The sequence below is a fragment of the Oryzias latipes genome, chromosome 4 (genome assembly GCF_002234675.1).
Source record: "Oryzias latipes chromosome 4, ASM223467v1".
Classification (NCBI taxonomy): Eukaryota; Metazoa; Chordata; class Actinopteri; order Beloniformes; family Adrianichthyidae; genus Oryzias; species Oryzias latipes.
The window spans coordinates 21,242,348-21,262,810 of record NC_019862.2 but is presented as its reverse complement, the minus strand read 5'-3'; the positions used below and the strand labels follow the sequence as shown (position 1 = coordinate 21,262,810).

The 20,463-nt window shown below is 39.5% G+C and overlaps 2 protein-coding genes across 4 annotated transcripts; both read left to right on the top strand.

Annotated features, from left to right (window-relative positions):
- Window positions 1-1,411: 1,411 nt before the first annotated feature.
- dusp22 (dual specificity phosphatase 22) lies at window positions 1,412-12,447 on the top strand. The gene is made up of 7 exons (XM_004068123.4): window positions 1,412-1,609; window positions 1,689-1,722; window positions 3,918-4,000; window positions 5,854-5,903; window positions 6,044-6,118; window positions 6,520-6,691; window positions 10,620-12,447. Exons 1-7 carry the CDS (start codon window positions 1,589-1,591, stop codon window positions 10,782-10,784), a joined length of 600 nt encoding a protein of 199 aa, XP_004068171.1. The 5' UTR covers window positions 1,412-1,588; the 3' UTR covers window positions 10,785-12,447.
- Window positions 12,448-13,012: 565 nt separating this feature from the next.
- Window positions 13,013-19,900, top strand: LOC101161045 (interferon regulatory factor 4). Of its 3 annotated transcripts, XM_020702543.2 has the most exons (9): window positions 13,013-13,223; window positions 13,360-13,596; window positions 14,007-14,208; window positions 14,320-14,396; window positions 15,434-15,572; window positions 15,667-15,765; window positions 16,601-16,975; window positions 17,450-17,562; window positions 18,518-19,900. In XM_020702543.2, the coding sequence occupies exons 2-9, from the start codon at window positions 13,399-13,401 to the stop codon at window positions 18,680-18,682; spliced, it is 1,368 nt and encodes a 455-aa protein (XP_020558202.1). In that variant the 5' UTR covers window positions 13,013-13,223; window positions 13,360-13,398; the 3' UTR covers window positions 18,683-19,900. The 3 variants fall into 3 exon arrangements, with proteins under 3 accessions (XP_020558202.1, XP_023810156.1, XP_004068169.1); XM_023954388.1 differs by having other exon boundaries at window positions 13,013-13,596; XM_004068121.4 differs by having other exon boundaries at window positions 13,019-13,596; window positions 14,007-14,193.
- The last annotated feature ends 563 nt before the right edge of the window (window positions 19,901-20,463 follow it).

The following is a 20,463-nucleotide window of genomic DNA, read 5'->3' as shown; positions in this document are numbered from 1 at the left end:
AGCCCTTTAAAAGCAATAAATTAAATTCCTAAATCTTTGACAAAGTTGCTAAAAATTGAACTGGCCAATTTGTTTTTCTTAAACTTATCAAAACTATTTTATTGTCACCAGATTTATAAAAAATTTTACAGTCTTGTATGCCCCTAAATTAATACATTTTATGTTTTGATTAAAAAGGTTTCAGAATGTTTGATTTCTTTCACTTTCTTTAGCTTTAACTTTCTCATACTTTTATTTTGAAAACTTATATTCCTCAGCTGTAAATTTGTATTTTTCTTACATTTGCTTATTATATCATTTGTAAAAACCCAAAAGACTATTTGTTTTTTTGTTTTTTTACAGCAGCTGCACAAAAATAAAAGTATTTTAAGTATTTGGTAGTGGTAGTGTTGTAACGAGACACCAACATACCAACCTGAGTGTCCTGCTGGTTATTTATTCTGCTTCCTGTCTTGTTTGTTTTAATTTAATTAAAGTTTGGAGATTTTTTTCACATAAAAAGTTTTCTTCTTTGTGTCTGAGAAGCTGTTGTGTGTGTTTCCCCTTTTATATAACGATCTAACTGAGCTCAGTCAAGCGTTTCTGAGTTTGTAAATGAACTTCCATGAACTGGAGGGCAGTTCTTGTAGCTCCTTCTCCTGTTATTTAAATGTAAAAAAGTAATCATGCAAAATACTCCCCCTCCCACCTCCTCCCACGCAGAAAACCAGCATCCTCCGCTCAGATTAAACCATAACATGACAGAGCACCACCTCAACAAAGGCCCCGGCCTGTGATGTGTGGCTCCGACTCCGTCAGTCCCAATGAGCTATTCGGGGGCCGGCTTTTTTGTAAACGCCTCCACCCTCCCCTTTCTGTCAGCGCGTCTGAGCTGTGCCACTCACTGAACCACACACAGGAACATAAGACAAAGCAAAGCGGCGCTAAAAATACCTCTATCGGCTGAGCGGCGTGCTGAAGATGCCGACAGATTTACAGGAAACCGGTGAAGAAAACTCAAGTGGATGTCCGCGGAGGAAAACATTGTTGACATCTAAATTGGAGGGGGGTTCCCATCCTTGAAGATGAAATCAAGCAGTTAACAAATAAAAATCAGGGATAAAACTTGACACATTTACTGAATGAGTTTGCACAAACCTCTCGGTTTCAAAGAAACAGTCTTCAATCGACATGCTTCAGTCGGTATTTTGAGCTCCAGTAGTGCTCCTTGTATGGCTACACCAGCTGAGACCGACACCCTGACGTCACCCCACCTTGGGGTCTGTTCTCCCTTTGGCCTTCAACCATCTTTGTCTGGCTGGAATGTGACGTGCGGTCTCATGACCCGTCCGGCTCCCAAAAATAAACCTGCGAGCAGGGTGCTCTTCTGCCTGGGGTAACGTTACATAATTATGAGCAACCTATTCTCAGTTGAGTGGTCCTTGGAGTGTGAGTTGTGGACGTGTGGAAGGCTTTATGATTGCCCGGGTCACACTGAGCGCTGTTCGGAGGTGGCTTGAGGACGGAGGGATGCTCCAGGCTCAATAGGACCATGCTGCTCCAACACCTCTGGGCTTGAATCAGAACCGGGAGTCATCCTTTTGCAGAAATGGGGAATGGAATCAACAAGGTGCAGTGCAGCCCAGTCTGGATGTGAATGTTAGACATCAGCTTGATTTCACATCCTTGGCTTTTCTGCTCTGTTTTAGATCCTTCCAGACCTCTATCTTGGCAACATGAGAGGTAAGCTGCCTGGCTTGTCTTCAAGCGAGTAAAAAGACCTAATTTATCTCCAGGACAGTGTTGTAGAAGGCGTTTCAGTTCCTCATACGGAGGGCATGTGGTAAACTGCTACACTGAGCTGAGTTTCTATAGAGTGGAGAGGTCGCAGCGTGAAGCTGAACGTTGGAAATATTGGATGAGAAAAACGCTACAACAGTTCAGGTTTTTTTTTCTTTTTTTTTTTAAATGTGCGTTGGGTTTCGCTCTGAGAGAACTTGTAACCATTAACATGTGTTCTGAAGACTCGAGCACCGGTGTGGGAGGGGGTGCCCCGCGACCTGGGGGTGTCCCTGGTGTCTTCATCTGTTCCACATGTTTTCATGAGACAGCAATCGCACGGTGCTTTTTAATTCGGTTCCAGAAATAGCTGCCAAATAGGAAATGTTCCGTCTTTCATGTTCACGTTTTAAATTTTCTGTTGACTTGGAATAGTCGCACACCTGCTAAAGCCTTCGTCTGTGCAAAACAAGGCAAAGAAAGCTTTCGAAAGTGGCGTTTGGTGAAGACTACATTCAGCTCATGTATGGTATATTTCTGTGAAAAGTCAGGAATTTACTATTTGATTTAATTTAGCACAGAGGGTAAAGTATCCATAATCTGTATTCAAGGATGAGTGCCTTTACTTCAAAATAATGTTCAAATAGAAGTAAATAAATTGGAACAATTACTTTAGTAAGAGTAAAAAAAGCAAACGGTTAAACAAAGTACTCAAGTACTGAGTAAAATGCTTTTCTTTTTTTAACCAATGTGTAAATTCCAGGATTTTCTAATGTCAAAATAAGTGCCGGAAATATTTTGAACAAGTCTCATCCCCGTCTTTTCATTCTATTTAGTAAAAACAAAGCTTCTGCTGACGTCTAAAATTAATTTGTGATGCACAGAACTTCAATAACAAAGATGCAATGCATTGTGGTCTATATTCACCATATAGTGAGCATCGATGCACGCTGGTTTTTTCGCATAGACTTCTGGGAGATTTCTTGGGCACTGGATATTGGAATAGTAGATCTGGACAGCTCTGCTAAATGGCAAACACATAATACAGTGGACTAAGTAGTGAGTAGTAAAGAAAATTGAGATGTGAGCATATCAAGGTATTTTTCGTCTTTTATAACATTTGTTTATTTATTGCACACATTTTATTTTTCTTCTTTTTTTTCTGCTAGCTTGTTCTGTCCAACAACTGAGCGAACAGATGAGAGTTTGAGAGCTGAAGGCCTTTTGTGTTGGACAGGTTTTACTACTACTACTATATATATATATATATATATATATATATATATATATATATATAAGTGTTTGTGTATTGCACAAATTTTCTAATGCAATTAAAGCTCTAAGCTTTTTGACGAACATAAAAAAAACTTGTGTTTGATGATTTTTGGACAGAAGAACCAATAGACCTTTAAGACAAGATCCATGTAAAGGTAGAAAAACACATTGAAGGTTTTTTTTAAAGCTTTATATCTGTTTTATTTCTCTTTATGGTGTTTTGCCCTTTAATCATCTAAAATAAATATGGTGCAACTTGTGCATTTTCTTAACAATGTCATTAGAAATAATATTGATTTCTGTGTGTTCCTGGAAAACATTTTGTCATCACATTTTAAGATTTGATCCCTTTGTTTGCAGTATTGCAAGGTCGCACATCATTGAAATCTTTGATAGTTTATCTTTCTACAACTGTTGTAAAGCTTTGCTTTAATAGAGACTGTGCAGAAAGGCTGAATTCATTTGCCTGGCAGGAGGTCTCAGTGCAGATGCTGCTGTTCTGGCACAAGTGGGACCTCTGCTTTGTGCAAACTTGCAAAGCATGAGTAGAAAAAAAAAAGAGCTCAAAGCACATCTGTCCAAGGTAAAAAACATTTAGCTTCCTTTTGAAGAACAAAATTTGATTAAAAGAATTACTGTTTCTTGCTTTTGGACCAAGGTTTCAGCCTGTTTTAGAAACACTGGTTTTCCGGTTTTTCTTTCAGTTCAAAACTAGACCAAAACTTTGAAGCCATAAAACCACATTTGCTTGGAAGGCCTTTTAGGAGGAGGGAGGGGTTGTTGTTGGGCAGAAAAAGCTTAATTTAGGTGTGAGTCGGTGTGGTTTAATGTGGATTGGGTGGACGGGGCTGTAAAGATTTCTGGGTTTTCATTGCGATCCGCAGATGCTCGTGACCCGGAGCTGCTGGCGCAGCACAACATCACCCACATCCTGTCCGTCCATGACACAGCTGCACCCGTCCTGGAGGTGAGGAGTCCTACAGCCTGTGTGACCCCACCCCCCCCACCCCACCAATGCAGCCATGAAGCAGCCACAAATCTCCACAAAGCTGAAATCCTGAGATGCGGTTCAGATCTTTGTGCATATTCCCAACATCTATCAATCAAAAAGATCTTTGAACTTCTACAAAATAAGTATTGAAGTTGTTTGAAATCCTTTTCAGCTGATCAATAAAAACAATCAGAGATCACTCTGTGATTTGAGGTCAATTTAGAAGAACAGAGGTCAAATTTCTCCTCCAAAATCTTTTAACTTCAATCAAAAGCTGCTGAAATAGACTTGCTAAATCGGGGTAAGAGTCAGATGTTTTTCAATTCTCTGTCAATCACAAGACCTGGAATTCACCAGGTTTCACTGCTCTTCTCTTTGACTGGGAGGCTTCAATACTGACAGTATCCCAGCCAACATGAAAATCTGCATGGCCCCTTTCAGTGGATGCAGCTGCTGCTGCAGATGCAGGACAGTATGCTGAATTTCTCACATGATTCTTTTGTCTAAAAGTTCACCTTCAAGCTGAAGGAAAAAGTTTCTGAAAAGTTTCTACATTAATATTCTTAGATAAAGGTGTGAGAACAGAGCTTTTCTAATTTGTTAAAAGATTAAATCTGCTCCCAGGATAAAAAATAAGATCTTAATAGACGGCTTTAGGTTTACAATTTAGTGTTTTTTTTGCTGCTGGAAACAGTTGTAATGAAGCTATTTAATAAAAAAAAAGATTATTTTCTGTTTAGACAACAGACATTGTTAATTTAAATCATCTTTTTGCACTAAAAGTTACTTAACTTTAATATTTTCTTTAGTGGCACTGGTTGTTGAAATTGAGCTGAATCTCTTTTCCGAACCCGCAGTGTCCGCTTTCATAACTTTCATCTCTCCTTGCTGAAAGCGAACATGAAAAATGCTCAGTTTTACTCTACACTTTCTCTGTCCATGCTACATTGTTTCTTTGGAACAGTTAAGAGAAACGACAACCCATATGACAGTATCACTACCCAAACTGGTCAACCACCAAAACTCTGTGAAAGGTTTTGGGCTCAAATCAATGCCTGGGCCCACTCCCGCTGTCTGAGTCGAGGCGGCAGACTCTCAAAAATGCCTGATGTCCACCGCTGGATCTTTTAACCCGTTTTCTCACAGCGCAACACATCTCTCTGGTTCTGTGGCTTGAGGATGACTCAGGCTTGCTTTAGGCCAAGTGGCCAGATGTGTCGGGTTATTTGCATATCCAACAGTCAAAGTGCTGAGTGATTGATTTCTTGGAAGACGGCATGATGGTTACTGATAAAGGAAGGTAAAATTTGCAACCACTAAGTCTCTAAGGTCAAGCGTAACTGAATGTGGCTGCAAATTAATTAACATACTGCAAAAAAAAAAAAAAAAAAAAGCGTGACACAGCACTTTCTGTCCAACAAAAGCTAAACCTGAGCCTGAATACATTCTTTTGAATGTATCTTTAACTAACACAAATCGGAATTATTACCATTTCTTTAGATGTAATGTTCTTGAACATGAAGACAGAAGGTTTTTACATTTAAGTGAACATGGTTTGACCTGTCTGAAGGACTTCCAGGGCTCGCTCTGTCCCAGAGGACTCTGGGGGTTTTGCGCCGGCGTAGTCATACCAGGACGAGCTGGTTTCTGTCCACTGCATGTACTCTCAGCTGCCAGGTGCAGGCAGCTGTACTCAAAATGCACACCGGAGTGCATGCCCTGACATGCAACAGGAAGTGTGGCAGACCCACTTTATTTGACAAAATAAATGAATTAATAAAAATAATTAAAGATTTAAGTTTTAAAAACCTCTTTTTCCCATGCTGCAGGGCGTGACGTATCTCTGCATCTCTGCTTCTGACCACTCCAAGCAGAACTTGTAAGTTTGAAGCTCCTCTGAGTCACATCTGGAGTTTTTAGGCGTTTTCCAACGTTTTGTGCAAAATAAGTCTCTTCGTGTCCTCTCATAATGACTCAGTGGACCGAGGATGTCATAACGGTTTGGATTTCTTTCACCAGGACTCAGTACTTCCGAGACAGCATCGTGTTTATCCATGAGTCTCGTCTGAAAGGCGAAGGCTGCCTCGTTCACTGGTGAGTGACCTTCTCCTCACACCCAACTCCACTTTTTATTCCAAAAACAAAGGGGGGGGGGCTCTGAAAATGTTAAAAAATTGTAAAACTGTTTTTAAAAAAAACCTCTGAAATCAGAAACAACAAAATAACCAGAAAGATTCAAAGTTATCATAAAAGAGAATTGGAAAACTGGAGGTCCGCATGTGTTGTGAACCCTGCTCTCATTTTCAACCACACCAAAACAGAGCTACCAGTCAACATTTTCACCAGAAATGATATCGCCCTTTCATCTTTTCTCATATCAAACATGAAAATCCAGACATTTAACCACAGCTTTAGCAGAAAAGGGGTTTCACTTCTTTGTGAATTTGAGCAGAGAATCAAAATGTGAGGAGCTTACCGTTGTCTGTTTGGGGCAGCGTGGCAGGCGTATCCCGCAGTGTCACTCTGGTGGTGGCCTACATCATGACGGTGACTGACTGCGGCTGGGTGGAGGCCCTTGCCGCCGTGAGGTCGGCCAGGCCGTGTGCGGGGCCAAACTTGGGCTTTCTGCGGCAGCTGGAGGAATTTGAAAACACACAGCTGGCCGAGGTGAGGCGTCACACTGATTTCTAGGGATAACCTCATGTGCCACTATCCATAAAATACAAAGTTTCGAATCTACTCAAAAAAATGTACATGTACAAATATACAAAATCAAAGATGGCTGAGAAACGAGTCACCCACATGTTTCACACTAAAAAGAGCCACAGTGAAAGCCATCAACCACACATGTAGAACACCTGGAACACAATGAGGACGCATCCTAATGGTCACAGAAGACGTAGAGCAACATGAATCCATGCATTCAAGGGGAAAGACATCACTGATCGACCATAACACAAAGCCTTGTCTTAAATTTAGCAAAAACATCTGGATTTTCTCCAAAAACATTCTGGAAATATTCTCTAAACTGAAAAGATCAACTTTTTCTGTTTCATATAGTAATAAACAAACCACAGTGGTTAAAGAAGAACGTCCCATGAAAACATGATGGTGGTAGTGTGATGGTTTGGGAGTGTTTTGTAGCTTCATGACTAGATTCAGATTCATAAAAAGAACAAGTTCTGGACTATTTATTGAACATTTATTGATCCAGTCATACTACAGACCTAACTCTATTTAAGATGGCGTTTGATGAGCTGAAAAGAAGCTGTTAGTGCTGGAAAACCTACAAATGTTTCTGAATTTCAACAATTATGAAAAAAAGAAACATTTGTGCACAGACATAAAAAACACTTAAAGCACTCAAGTCAACACTTGACAACAGCATCCATCCATCCATCCACCCAGCCAGCCAGGGATAGGCTACAGCAACACTGTTACCCCAAAAGGGGTTGAGAGATCCCAGGCTCGAGTAAATTTGTATTAGTAAATTAGTAAATTTAATAACTTTTTAAATAAAAAATTAAATCTGCGAAATATGATGTAAACTTAATATTATTTTTAGAATGTTTTTCTTTGATCTTAATTATATTGAAATCTTCTCTTATTGTATGTTCAAATGTTGCATATGAGAGGAAACATAGGTCATAAGTCATATATGTTTATAAAAAGTAACAGCAACAAATAAGCAACAAGCTAAAAGTTTGCCTAGTAGCATGTTTGGTGAGGAGTTAAGTAAAAAGCTTAAAATTCCAGATTCCTCTATCAGTTCTCCTGGGGTTACCATACCATGAATTTGTAGTTTTTATCTGGCTCCATTTATCTGTGTTTTCTTCTGCTTTTCCTCTTTTTATCATATCCATGAATCTTTTCTTTGGTCCTTTTGCCTCGTTTCTGACAAAAACAGTCTTTGTTTCTTTCGTTTCCTCCATCTTCACTTGTCCGAACCATCTTGGTCCAGCTTCCTCACCTCTGTCTCCAAACATCTGACGCTGTGTCCAGGACATTTTTTTTTTGGCCAAAAAGAGCCAGAGAACCGGAACGAGTTGGTAACAAATAAACTATTCTTGACAAATTTGAACTGACCAAACTTCCTGCTACATTTCCACATTCAACCTGTTGCTCTGTTTTAACTAAAATAAGTGATTGGAGTATTGATACCAAGGCATCAACATATAGATACCATTCATAACCATTTTTTGTATTGACAACTCTATTAAAAGTATTTATTAGTAATTAATAAATGAGAAAATAAACGTGCCACTGTCATTTCTAGATATTTTAGGTGAGTTAATCCAGAATTTTGTGCAGAAACACCCCCCAACCCACAGCATATTGAACTGCTCCATCAGTCACATGACCAGAGGAACGGCGAGTTGTGCGTGTTAGGCTATATTCACACCGCCCTCAGCAACGCGGGTTCAAGCGACCACAAGTGAAAAGTCTTCATAAATGTGTTTTTTGGGGTGACATGTTTAAAACTATTGAGTGTTGCAACTTTCCACAACCATTTTTGGGTTTTACAGCCATTGAAAGTTGAACCAGGTCGAACTTTGATCAATCAGGGACTTGGATTTGGTTGTGAAGCAGAGATGGCATCCCCTTTTTCATTCACAGGACTGCCAACCGTTTGAAAATTGATCATGGAGGAGAAATTATTAATCACACTTTGTGCTGGAATCATATAACCTCAAGTCTTTCATATACCTGAACAGAACTGTGAAAGAAAAAGCCTGGAGCAAGATTTGCACCGCTTCGGCATTTGGCACCAAGCCTCTTCCACCTGCATATTGGGTAGCGACAGTCCACTGTGAACAACATGGGCTAAACGCGCATCCCATGTCCGGTATGAACGTAGCTTTACCCTCAGCAACAGCACGGCATGAGCAGGTGACTTCAGAAAGAACATCTTTGCATTTTTAACCTTGCAGCTAACCTGGCCAGTTTTTGATAGTAAATGTTTTTAGGAAAACAAATGACGTGCTTCAGAAAAAAATTCACCAATAAGAAAGTGGCAGTAATTGGTACAGAGTAATTTCTGCAAAAAGAAATGGCATCAAATCCTAAAAGTGTGTTATCACCCATCACTAACTAATTTTCACTTAAAAACAAGCAGAAGTACAAAAGCTTTTGTACTTCTGCTTGTTTTTAAGACACAAATTGTGCAGCAATTCTGAAAACATCTTTGTTAAAAGTCCACATATATTTATATAAAGTCACATGGATTCATGCATACATGCAACAACCTAACCACACAGAACTCATATTTTCCTTTCTTTCTCAGTTTTGTGTGCTGACCCCCGGTCAGTTTTGCAGCATTTTTCCCCGACACACACACATGTGTTGCTGGATTTGAGCACGCCTACATTTTCTCTATAATTCTGGGGGATGCTGATGGCCCCCTCTAGACACACTTCTGCACATAATTTCAATGATTCTATCATTTTTTTTACCCTATGAGCACCTTTTCTCTTTGACTTTTAAGTAACATGTTATCGTTAACCTTCTTCTTGTGTTAGTTTTCTGTCACCATGCCTTGTGTTACCGGGTCCGTTTTGACCCTCATCTTAAATTAGCTACAACATATAGTTAAACTATTATTTATCATCCAATTTTTTTTCCATGTCTTCTTGTTGGGCTTCCTCCTCCATGGGCTAAAATCACGCTTAAAATTTTAGTTTTGACTGACTTTTTTTCTAACTTTATACTCTTATTTTTAGGATTGGGTCAAAACTGACCCTAACAACACAAACACTACAATTTCAGTAGAAGCATTTTATAATTTATTGGAAAAAAACAATCTTTTTAATTTGGTTTGGATAAAGATGATTGACAAAGTCAAAAAGTCTTGAAGCAGTAAACACGGTTTACATTTTCGTCTGTTAAAACTGAGCACGGGTCATGGCCGAACCTAAAACAAAAGTAAGAATGAACCAAAGAGAATTTAGGTTTTGAGGTTAACCTTGGGCTTAGATCACATGTCACAATAAAGAAGGCTGGCACTATAGTTGTAACGCCAGGGTGTTCAAGAACATACTGACTGCAGGTTTTTAAACGTGCTTTTAGCGTACACCAGTTCACACTGGACTGTCGCTACCTGAGATTGGCGCATGTACTCACAGTTGGAGGTGATTTGATGCAAATTGTCAAAGCGGGGAAAATCTTTTTCCAGGTGTTTTCTTATACAGCTCTATTCCAATTTATGAAAGACTTGGTGTCATTTCATTTCAGCCGGGCACAAAACTCAATATTATTTTCCCCCTCCATGATAAATTTCCAAATGGTTGGCACTTCTCTGACTTCTAAGGATGCCATCCATATGTCACTACCACAAAGACAAGTCTCTGATTGATCAAAGTTCAACTGGTTCAACTTTTAACGTGTGATCGCGAGGATTTAGAGCCCAAAATATGCATATTTGCATGTTAATGTAGACTTCTCATTGGAAGTGGTCGCTTGAACGGGTGTGAATGTCACTTTAGTGACAGACAGGGAGTGTTTACAGTATATCAGCGGGTTTAATTTAAAAACACCATTGGACATTTCTTTGACACAACTTTAAGTTTTACCCCTGCTCTCTCTGTCCACGTTTCAGTATCGGGCCTGGTGGAAGGAGAAGTACGGCCAGAAGTCTTTCAAGGATGATGAAGAAATTCAGAGGCTGTTAGCTCAGAAATCCTCGGATGGCAGAGTCAGTGTGGTGTCCGGCAGCATGGCTGACCACCTGAAGGCTCCTCTTCCTTCCTCTCTAGACTTTTGACCCGGGTTGGAAGCACCTGCCTGCTTCTGTTCGGACCTAGCCTCCACTGATCCCGAGCAGGATCTGGTTACAAAAAACTAGCAAAAGGATATGAAAGATTGAATCTGGAGTTTGCAGAGGGTCTGAGCTGCCATGTGATGGGGTGCGGTGGGGGGATTTTGTATCGGCGTCACCACTTCTCTTCGCTGTGTCCTTCGCACCAACTGTCAAAACAACACGCAAGGGCAGCCAAGCGTGACACCAATATGTACATGCAGTCCTCTGGGTAAACGCACATTTAGCAGCGCACTCCTCCCCGTCAGTTACGTTATGCTGTGTCTGGACTTAAAAATATAACTTTTGTTTTCTGTAGATAACTCATGTTTCTCTGTAAAACCGTTTGAAAACCGTTTTTACATGCTGGGATGCCAGTGCAGTGTTAGACAGTGTGTGTTTTTGTTAAATTAACATCCCGTGTGTTGTGATGAGCACAAATCTGTTTGAGGAAACACTGCAGAATGTTGAAAGAAGAGCTTTTAATGTTGCCGATTAACCAGAAAAGCCATTAATGCCTAAAACAATTTACCTACTAAGATATTTTTTTATCAGTTCCTTACAGCTTCTGTAGACAAAGATGTAGAAAAAATATATTAAAGTTTGTTATTTGTGTGATGGAAGAAGTATTACACAGTTAAATAGAAGTGAGAACAGACAGAAAAGGGTTAAACTGAGCAAAAGAAAAAGCCTTCATGGTTTATTTTTCATATTTTATTAATTATATAACACAGTTGTGGGCTTTTGGGCAAATATTGATCACAGATTGTGAAACTGACAGGAAATTTAAGTATTTTATTTTGATAATTATTGCATATTCATGTAAAATAAAAGAATGAGGAATAACTCTCAACCCTTTGATGCCTGGATTTGTTTCCAACTATTAAAAGAAAAAAAAAATCACTTATATTTCTTCTCACATGTAGATGCTAAATTAAAGTCATTGTTGGAGCAGAAGTATAGTTTGATGAATATTTGCATCAATAGGTGTCAAGGGGTTAATAAAAAGAAAAACAACAAAAAACCATGATTGATGCTTGTATGTGTTTGAGAGGCCTCCAATCAATAACTAAAGTCATATTTTGAATATGTATACAGATATACAAAAAAAAAGATTTAGTCTAAGTGTAAAAGTAAATGAGAATAACTGTTTTTTTTAAATGAAGACTACATTTTAGAAACTGCAGCAACAGGGGTGTCAGCAATCATTTTTGATCTTTTTAATATTTTTGAGGGAGTTAAAAATCTTTCAAAACATCATATTTTTCTTTTTTCCCCCCTCTAGACATTAAAAGGTAATTACAGTTCCCTTCTCTGTCTTTTTTTTTTAATATTATTAATCAAACTCAATAAATCTGCTTTTGTTCCTTCTACTTTTTATTTTTTTTTAAACTTGGATAATTTCCTCAAAATAGTTGCTTTAATTGTTTGCTTTGGTGGTTTTCAAAGGTACTGTATTCTATTTATGTATGTTGAAATAAAACACAGACAAACACATGTACTACATTTTATGACAAATTCACGAAAGTGTTTCTAATTTTAGGAAAATATTCCCAACAGAATATTATATGGATATTTCTAATGACTGTTGTTACAATAAATAAATGCAATTAGTGACTTCTTGTTTAAATAAACATCTCTTATGGATTTTTTTTAAGTTTAGGGTTAAAATGATCAGATCAATTTAATATAAATTTGACAGTTAAGGACATTTGAGGCCTCTCTAAGGCGCAGTGGTGGATCATTGTGATATTTGAATGATTAAAATATATTAATTTAAATGATAGAAATAAAGGAATTTGATGCTTTGAGTTGTGGATATGTTTTAGTATCTGAATTACAACAGGCTTATATAATGATGCATTCCTAATTATAGACTATCTTATTTTATTAATTCAAACAATAATCGATTATTCTTGTTTGAAACAAACAAAAACTAATTTACAAGCATTTCCGGTTAAAAATAAAAAAAAGGTTTTCCTGTAATTTCCAATCATGTTTATCTAACGTTTTCAGAAAAGCTGCCTTCGTTATCTCTGGTATCTTCCATAGGAACACACGGATGTTTTTCGACGGCGCGTGACCACTTTACTGGAGCTTTTAGTAAAGCTTTATCATTTCAAAGAATTCTTTTCGTCTGCGAGTTTCCACGCGTGCGGGTGTGTGTGACACTTCTGCCTGACGCCGGCAGGGTTTCCCCGGGTGTCTTACGGGACATTGTGCCGCGGCGCGCGCGCTGCTGATAAGCTTCACGGGAGGAGCGCCAGGTGCATCCTCCCCAGCATCTCCCCTCTGCAACTGTCTCCGCCCCCCAACCCCTGCTGGGGGTATTTAATGGAGCACATCTGAGATGATGAGGAATTTCTGACTGATTTCTAAACTTCACTCGTGTTTCCAGTTTCACAGGTAAGAGTCTCGATCGGCGTCCAGGGTGCGTGTAACGACACGTTAGTCTGCGTGGGAGACCCGTGGGGTTCACTTTTTTTTGCCGATTATTGTCGGATACACACATACCGACCCCCAACTTTCAAAAAACTCACAGAGATCGCTGTGCGGGACGTGAGCGCGCGCTCGGTCAGACATGAACCTCGACGTGGATTACGGAGGCTCCGGGAGCAGCGGCAACGGGAAGCTGCGCCAGTGGCTGATCGAGCAGGTGGACTGCGGCAAATACCCCGGCCTGGTGTGGGAGAACGATGAGAAGAGCATCTTCAGGATACCATGGAAACACGCCGGGAAACAGGACTACAACAGGGACGAGGATGCCGCGCTTTTCAAGGTAAGACACCACGACTTTCAAAGTAAAAGCGCCTGAAAAAGTTCTTAACTGATAAGCTACTTTTATTTTATTTCAATATGGAATTTTTAAAACATTTCTAATTCTTATTAAATAATCCAACCATATAATTTAGTTTAAAAAAAGAAAAGAAAGAAGTACACTTGAGCTGGAATACATTCATAAAATCTACACAATCACTTATTAAAAATTCGTTTTGATGCTGCACTTCAGAAAAAAAAGTTTTACAATCTCAAAAAACAAATAAATCTGCATTTATTCCTTTTTTTCTGTGAACCATTTAAGTGTTTGCCTACTTTAGGAAAATAAAACCTATTCTTCATAACTGATATGGCTGTTTTTGTGCAAGGCCATAATGAATTTATGTGCTCTTCCCATGTGTCTGTCTGCAGGCCTGGGCGCTTTTTAAAGGCAAGTTTCGTGAGGGGATTGACAAGCCGGACCCTCCGACCTGGAAGACGCGCCTGCGCTGCGCCCTGAACAAAAGCAATGACTTTGAGGAGCTGGTGGAGAGGAGCCAGCTGGACATCTCTGATCCCTACAAGGTCTACCGCATCATCCCTGAGGGTGCCAAGAAAAGTCAGTCCTCCATAAGTAATCACAAGACCTTAAAATTAAATATAAATCTCAGCGGTTCATGTGGAGACTGCAAGTTTTTACGTAATGAGGAACATATATTTATTTATTTTGCTGGTTTTCCTGTAGGACCCAGACAAGAAGACAGCCCAACGAGTCCTGTGGGTTACCAGATGCACCCCTCCTACCCCACAATGCCAACCCAGGTAGAGTTTATTCACCTTTCATATGGGGGGGGGGGGGGGGGGGTGAATGGGTGGAGAGGGGCTTCAGAAACAGGCAAGCAGAGGTATGCATGCTGCCATGCGTGCATGCATGACTGGGTCCTGAGTTGCAGGTTCATGGATTGCTCTCAGATACGCTTTCTTAATTCCTCAAAAGAAATATTGTGCAAATGTGAAAAGCATTTACACACTGGATCTCTTTTTATACATCTTTTTTTTGTTGGCACGCTTTTAAAAATCATTGGTGCTTTTAGATCATTCTGCTAAAAACCAAACAAAGCAAAAAGTTGGACTCCTTTAAGAGTTCGCTGTTGGTAATTTTTATTGTATCCACTTTTCTGATAATTGAAATATTTAGACATTTTTGTTGTTGATGGAAACAGCTTCAAAAACTTTCTACTCTTTGAAAACTTCAGCTAAAAAAAGATCATTTAAATCTTTAACAATCCTGCATTTCCTTTGCTGCTCTGGGATTTTAAACTGCTTTAGATTTCAAAATAAAATAGCTCACGTTTATCAAAGATTGTAGGCAGTTTCTGAGTCTGTAATAATAGGTCTCTGTATGTGTAGTGTTCAGGAGCCTAAACATCACACAGGAAGTCAGGTCAGATTCACATTCAGTATTCTGCCTGGCAACTGGATAATTTACTACCCGTCCTTGCAGTTTGCATTAGGCTTTCATTTTTACTAGCTTGGTTTAAATTTATTAACCAATTGAATATTGATCAAGTAAATAAAAAATAACTTTAAGCCAATTTTCATCTTTACTGTTCAAGCATACTTCAATGTTTTATGCTCTCAGCCTCTATTGAAGCCTTTAACAGGAAATGCATTGCATACTGTAAAGATCACAGTTAAAAAATCCTTCATTTGTTTTAGAGAAATGTGCTTTAATTTTGTGAACACACTAAATATAATATTATAATATTCTTTTGGAATGTTTATTTTGCGCAATTTCACAATAAAAAGTATATTTTAATATGGAGCTTTATGTTTATTAACTGTTCCTGTCTCTACAGATGACACCGTACATTTCTAGTCCAGAGTGCAGCTGGAGGGATTACTGTCCTGAGCAGACGTCTCTGACTGAGCTGTCCTTCGCTCAGTGTCCTTGTCCCCCCCGCAGCCTACCCTGGCAGACCCCATCCATTGAGAACGGTAGGACTCTCAGTGTTTTTAGTCTTTCAGTCTTCATCATTTCACCCCCCTGATCAACTCACATCCTCTCCTTGGCGTTTGCTGGTGTGGACAGGCTACCAGCTCCGAGCCTCCATTTACTCGTACGGCCCCGACAGTCAGCCCTCGCCTTTCTCTCTGGACGCAAGCATCAGATCAGCAGAGGCACTTTCAGGTATTGAAAAAATAAAAAGGTTGGCCATCTTTGAAGCTGTGAACTAGAGGGAGTTGAACTGGAATATGCTGAAATCATCACAGGTCAGGAAAAGGTTGCAGATGCAGAGATGTTTGCAAATATCCCAGAAAATGACTTCATTTTGTTTCTTCTTTGTACCTCATCGATAACTGTGTCTTTGTGCACATTATCCTGCAAATTTGGACCAATCAGGTCTTTTAGAACTCCAGAGACATTGACTTAATCAACAATTAATTTTTTTAATAGCAACTTGTAAAATGATCCATACTGAGCCCTTAAAGAGTCAATCAAAATGCCATGGCGCATTTAGCGAGATAAAAAGTATCACGCTACACGTTAGCCATGTTAGAAGTGTTAGTGTATTCACAAGACCTGTAACTCTCAACATTGTTAACTTAAAAAAACCACAGTTCGACACTGCTACACATTAGCCGTGTTGGCATATTTAAATAAAACAAACATGTTGACAAAGCAGTGTGTATTGTTAAAAAATTCTTTAGACATGAGTTAGCACAGCCAGAATCAGTCTATACATAAGGTGTTCTGTATCATAAGGCGCACCGTTATGTTTTTGAAAAAATGTATGACTTTTATCTGCGCCTGATAGTGTGGAAAATACAGAATTCTTCTAAGGGAAAAATGAAATGCCTAAAGTTACTTTTAAAGGCTGCTGCTGTGATTTTAGTTTGTGTTCAGACAGATGATTTCAGTTCTGGTGGTTTGACAGACAAAAAGGATACCTTCTTTGGATTTGGAACATTTCCATCTCTTTTTCCAGCTCTGTAGATTTGAACTGCTCCTCTCCCTCATGCAGACCTCCGCCTTCACGTGTCGGTGTATTTACGGGAGACGCTGGTGCGGGAAGCGACCGTCACCAGTCCAGAGGGCTGCCACCTCACGCCGTGCCCGCCGGAGAAGCACTACCTGACGGCCGGAGGCCCTGAGGTGGTGCCCCTGCCCGTCGACAGTCTCTCGGCTTTGCGCCGGACAGACGAGTGTCCCCCGAGTCCGCCGTCCGTCCTGGAGAGGGGAGTGCTTTTGTGGATGAGCGCCGACGGACTGTACGCCCGCCGGCTATGCCAGAGTCGGGTTTACTGGCAGGGAGGCTTGTCGCCATATGGAGACAAACCCAATAAGTTGGAAAGAGAAGTTACCTGCAAACTGCTCCACACGCAGGACTTCATCACAGGTGAGCCTAAGAGTTACAGTTTTACCCCTAAACCTGAACACATTTGTTTTGGAAAACCCCTTAGAAGGATAAAATATTACAATATTTTTCACCACCATTAGCGACATTAAACATTTTAATCAGAATTTATTCACAAAGCCATAAAGAAGACAGGCTTGAACCTGAGACTAATCTTATTTACTAAAGGCCCTTCACCTAAGAAAAGAGCTGTGGTGATGTTTATGAAGTGGTATTTCATGATAAGCTGAGATTCATATGAGTTTTCCTGTGCCACATCATCCCCGCCTACACGCAATGACAGCTGTTATAGACAGCTAATTGTTTTTGCATATTTGGTGTGACCAGGACTTTCCACTCTAATCTGCCCAAATGTCATACCACTTCAAGAGAAATTCTTCTGAAATCATTTGCCTGCTCAAATTTCTTGAACAACGAGAGCTACCAATGACACCAACTGCTTTCCCTGCTAATCAGAGATCCAGAGTTTTGGATTCCATGGCCGGCCGCCGTCCCGCTTCCAGGTGCTGCTCAGCTTCGGAGACGAGTGCCTGGACCCGCAGAGACAAAGGCGGACCCTCACTGTTCAGGTGACCAGCGAGGAGTTTTTAACTAAAGCATACCTGCATACAGAGATCTTGCTTCGAAAGCAATATCGAAATGTGAAAATAAAAGGGATTTGAAATCAAAAACTTCCAAAATTAGAAAGTCAGAAGTCACTTCAGTCAACTTTTGCAGGGTTTCAGAGCTAAATTTAGCTATTTAAAAAGCGACTGATTGGATCGAATCACCCACATCTATTGATGTCTAGTTCACAGTAAAAAACAAACTTAATCAGATTTCAACATGGCAGGGTATAGCTTTATCATTTGTTGCTTTGGAGTTTAAGCCAGGGGTGTCAAACATTTTCACTGAGGGCCACATCAGCCAAGTGGTTGTCCTCAGAGGGCCAAATATAGCTTATACATGTAACTAAATGTAATGACAAATAAATATAACTACTCCTTAATGTCAAATGTTCATTTTTTTATTTATTATAACTTTTTAAAGTGACAATTACAGTTGCATAAAAACATATGCTTGCTTGTTACTCTAGCATAAATCCTTTAAATTTGATTCTGACAGGTTAGGTTATATGGACAGTGTTTTAGTCCTAATGTCTAGGAGCCCAATACGATATTTCAAGTCCGTTTCCCCAATTATGAACAAATACACATCAATTTTTATTTTTATTTTAAGAAGTTAAAACCTTTTATGCTCTCCCGGGCCACATAAAATGACATGGAGGGCCACATTTGGCCCACAGGACTCGAGTTTGATACATGTGGTTTAAGCTCTAAAGTTGGCTTATGTGAGGATTAAAGCAGGACAAGCACTTCAAATCTAGTCGTAGAAGTTAATACCATTATCAAGAGGAGCTATAGACATTTTGGATAATACGTCAAGTATCTAAACATCTAAACAACAAAAAGATTCATCTAGCTTCATTAGAACCAGTTAGGTTTAGAAGGGATAAAGTGTGACATGATCTCTTGCATTTTACAGGTGGAGCCCTTGTTTGCCAGGCAGCTCCTGTATTACGCCCAGCAGACCAGCAGCCACTACTACCGCAGCTACGAGCACCCAGGGGTCACAGACCACATAAACGCCTCCGAGGACTACCAGAGGGCCATCACACACCACCACGCCGCCGCCAGCCTGCAGGAGTGACCCGAGTCGGGGTTGGCGCCGTAGAGGCAAAGCATTTTACACAGCAAGACCAATACGGACAGTGTTATATGAAAACACAATGGACTTTTCGCTCCAACGGGTTTGACCTGTTGGAGCTTTGGGAGTGACTGTTGAGTGTTTGAGAGTGAAAGTTGGAAAAAATGTTTTTTTTTTGTCTCTTACAAATCATAAACTTCCAGGGATCAATGTCTTTTTTTATAGAAGGAAAGGAAACTGACAGCTCAGGTGATTGTACTCAGGAAACCCCTTCAACAGGGTTGCTCTACCACAGCAAACACATTTTGTATAAAAGAGATTTAGTTTGTTACCGTTTTCTACAAAATAATAAATCAGGGATGCAGTCCGAAGGGAAGAAATTAGTAGCTAGTTGTCTTAGCCTTGGTGAGCTATGGGTAGCTTAGCTAAGTGTAACTTAAAATCATTACAAAAACAGAATCTTAAGAAAGTAAAAGGAGCCTTGTTTCAAGAAAAAAATGGTTTTATTTTGTGTCTTGCAAAATAAAAAATCATACTAAAAGTTTTTCAATAGTAAAATAAGAGAACATGTCTTGGTGACAAGATTTCTTTTCTGTAAATAGGAATTCTTGGTAAGAACATTTGGCAGCTTTTTTTGCTTATTTAAAGAACATGTTTTTCAATTTTAGAATTTTTGACTTCTTATTATGTTTTTGCAGTGAATGTATAATGTAAAGCTTTTTTGTACATTAGCTAAGAGCAGCTTAGCTAAGCCTGAAATCTGAAACCAAAACCAAAATTTGGTCAACATATGAGGTTATGGTTTTTCTACATGTCTTAAAAATGTTGGTCCTCGGCCTGATGTGGAATCCTGTGATTTGAATGACAGTTATCTCAGTCAAAATAGATATATTGCCAAATTTGTGCAATAGAGACAACCATAAATCGACTGAGTGAACATTCTTGGAATCATTGTGAGTGCAAACTCAAATTATGCAGCAACATTAGTAAACATACAATAGCAAATTAGTGTTGCCATGGCAGCGAGTTTACCAACTGGCTTGTAGATTTTTTCTGTCTGCAATCCGCTATGGCTTTTGTTGCTCACTGAGATGCTAACTAAAGTTTCTGAAAAACTGACTAAGATGATATTTCTTTTTGGAGATGGATTTGTCAACTTCTGATAATCAAAGCTCAAAAGACAAAACTCAAAAAGGGCCTTGTTAAAAAAAAAAAAAAAACTACAAGAAAAGAACTACTATTAAAATACTTAAAATGCATAGCAGAAGGCTGCAACGCTGTGACTCAGGAGGAACTGTAAACTATTGCAACATGAATTTCATGAATCAGAATTTTGACTTTGCGGTATAAGGCTGAGGATGGTTGATTAGCTCCAAATGGGCAGAAATGATACTTTGTGCTAAGAAAAGATCAGGTAAAGTCTATGTGGATGTGGTTTCATTTTCACTGTATAGATGTGTGGACGACTCCCAAGAAGGCCCCCTAAGTCATTTAACATAGTTAGAGTTTGATCACTTTTTTTGTACATACATCCTTGCTGTTAGGAGACACTATCACAACTTTTTTTTTTGTATACTGAGATAGAATAAAAACAGTGTAAAAAACAACTTGATGTGTGACTGCGTGTGCGTGGTCTAAACAGGAAGTGTGGTTCAGATACAGGAAATGGATGGTTAATCAAACACACGGTTATCGCCAAACGATCTGATGACATCATAAGGGGCGGAGAGAAAGGAAGAGGTTGGCCGCGCTTTTCCGTGTTGTGCTGAGGAGAAAGCCTTCCT

Coding starts and splice junctions, on each gene's coding strand:
- LOC101161045 (XM_020702543.2), top strand. CDS start 13,399: ATGAACCTCGACGTGGATTACGGAGGCTCCGGGAGCAGCGGCAACGGG. Junction 14,397..15,433: donor ACCCCACAATGCCAACCCAG/GTAGAGTTTATT, acceptor CTGTCTCTACAG/ATGACACCGTACATTTCTAG. Junction 16,976..17,449: donor CACGCAGGACTTCATCACAG/GTGAGCCTAAGA, acceptor CCTGCTAATCAG/AGATCCAGAGTTTTGGATTC.
- dusp22 (XM_004068123.4), top strand. CDS start 1,589: ATGGGGAATGGAATCAACAAG. Junction 1,723..3,917: donor CTATCTTGGCAACATGAGAG/GTAAGCTGCCTG, acceptor TGCGATCCGCAG/ATGCTCGTGACCCGGAGCTG. Junction 6,119..6,519: donor GAAGGCTGCCTCGTTCACTG/GTGAGTGACCTT, acceptor TGTTTGGGGCAG/CGTGGCAGGCGTATCCCGCA.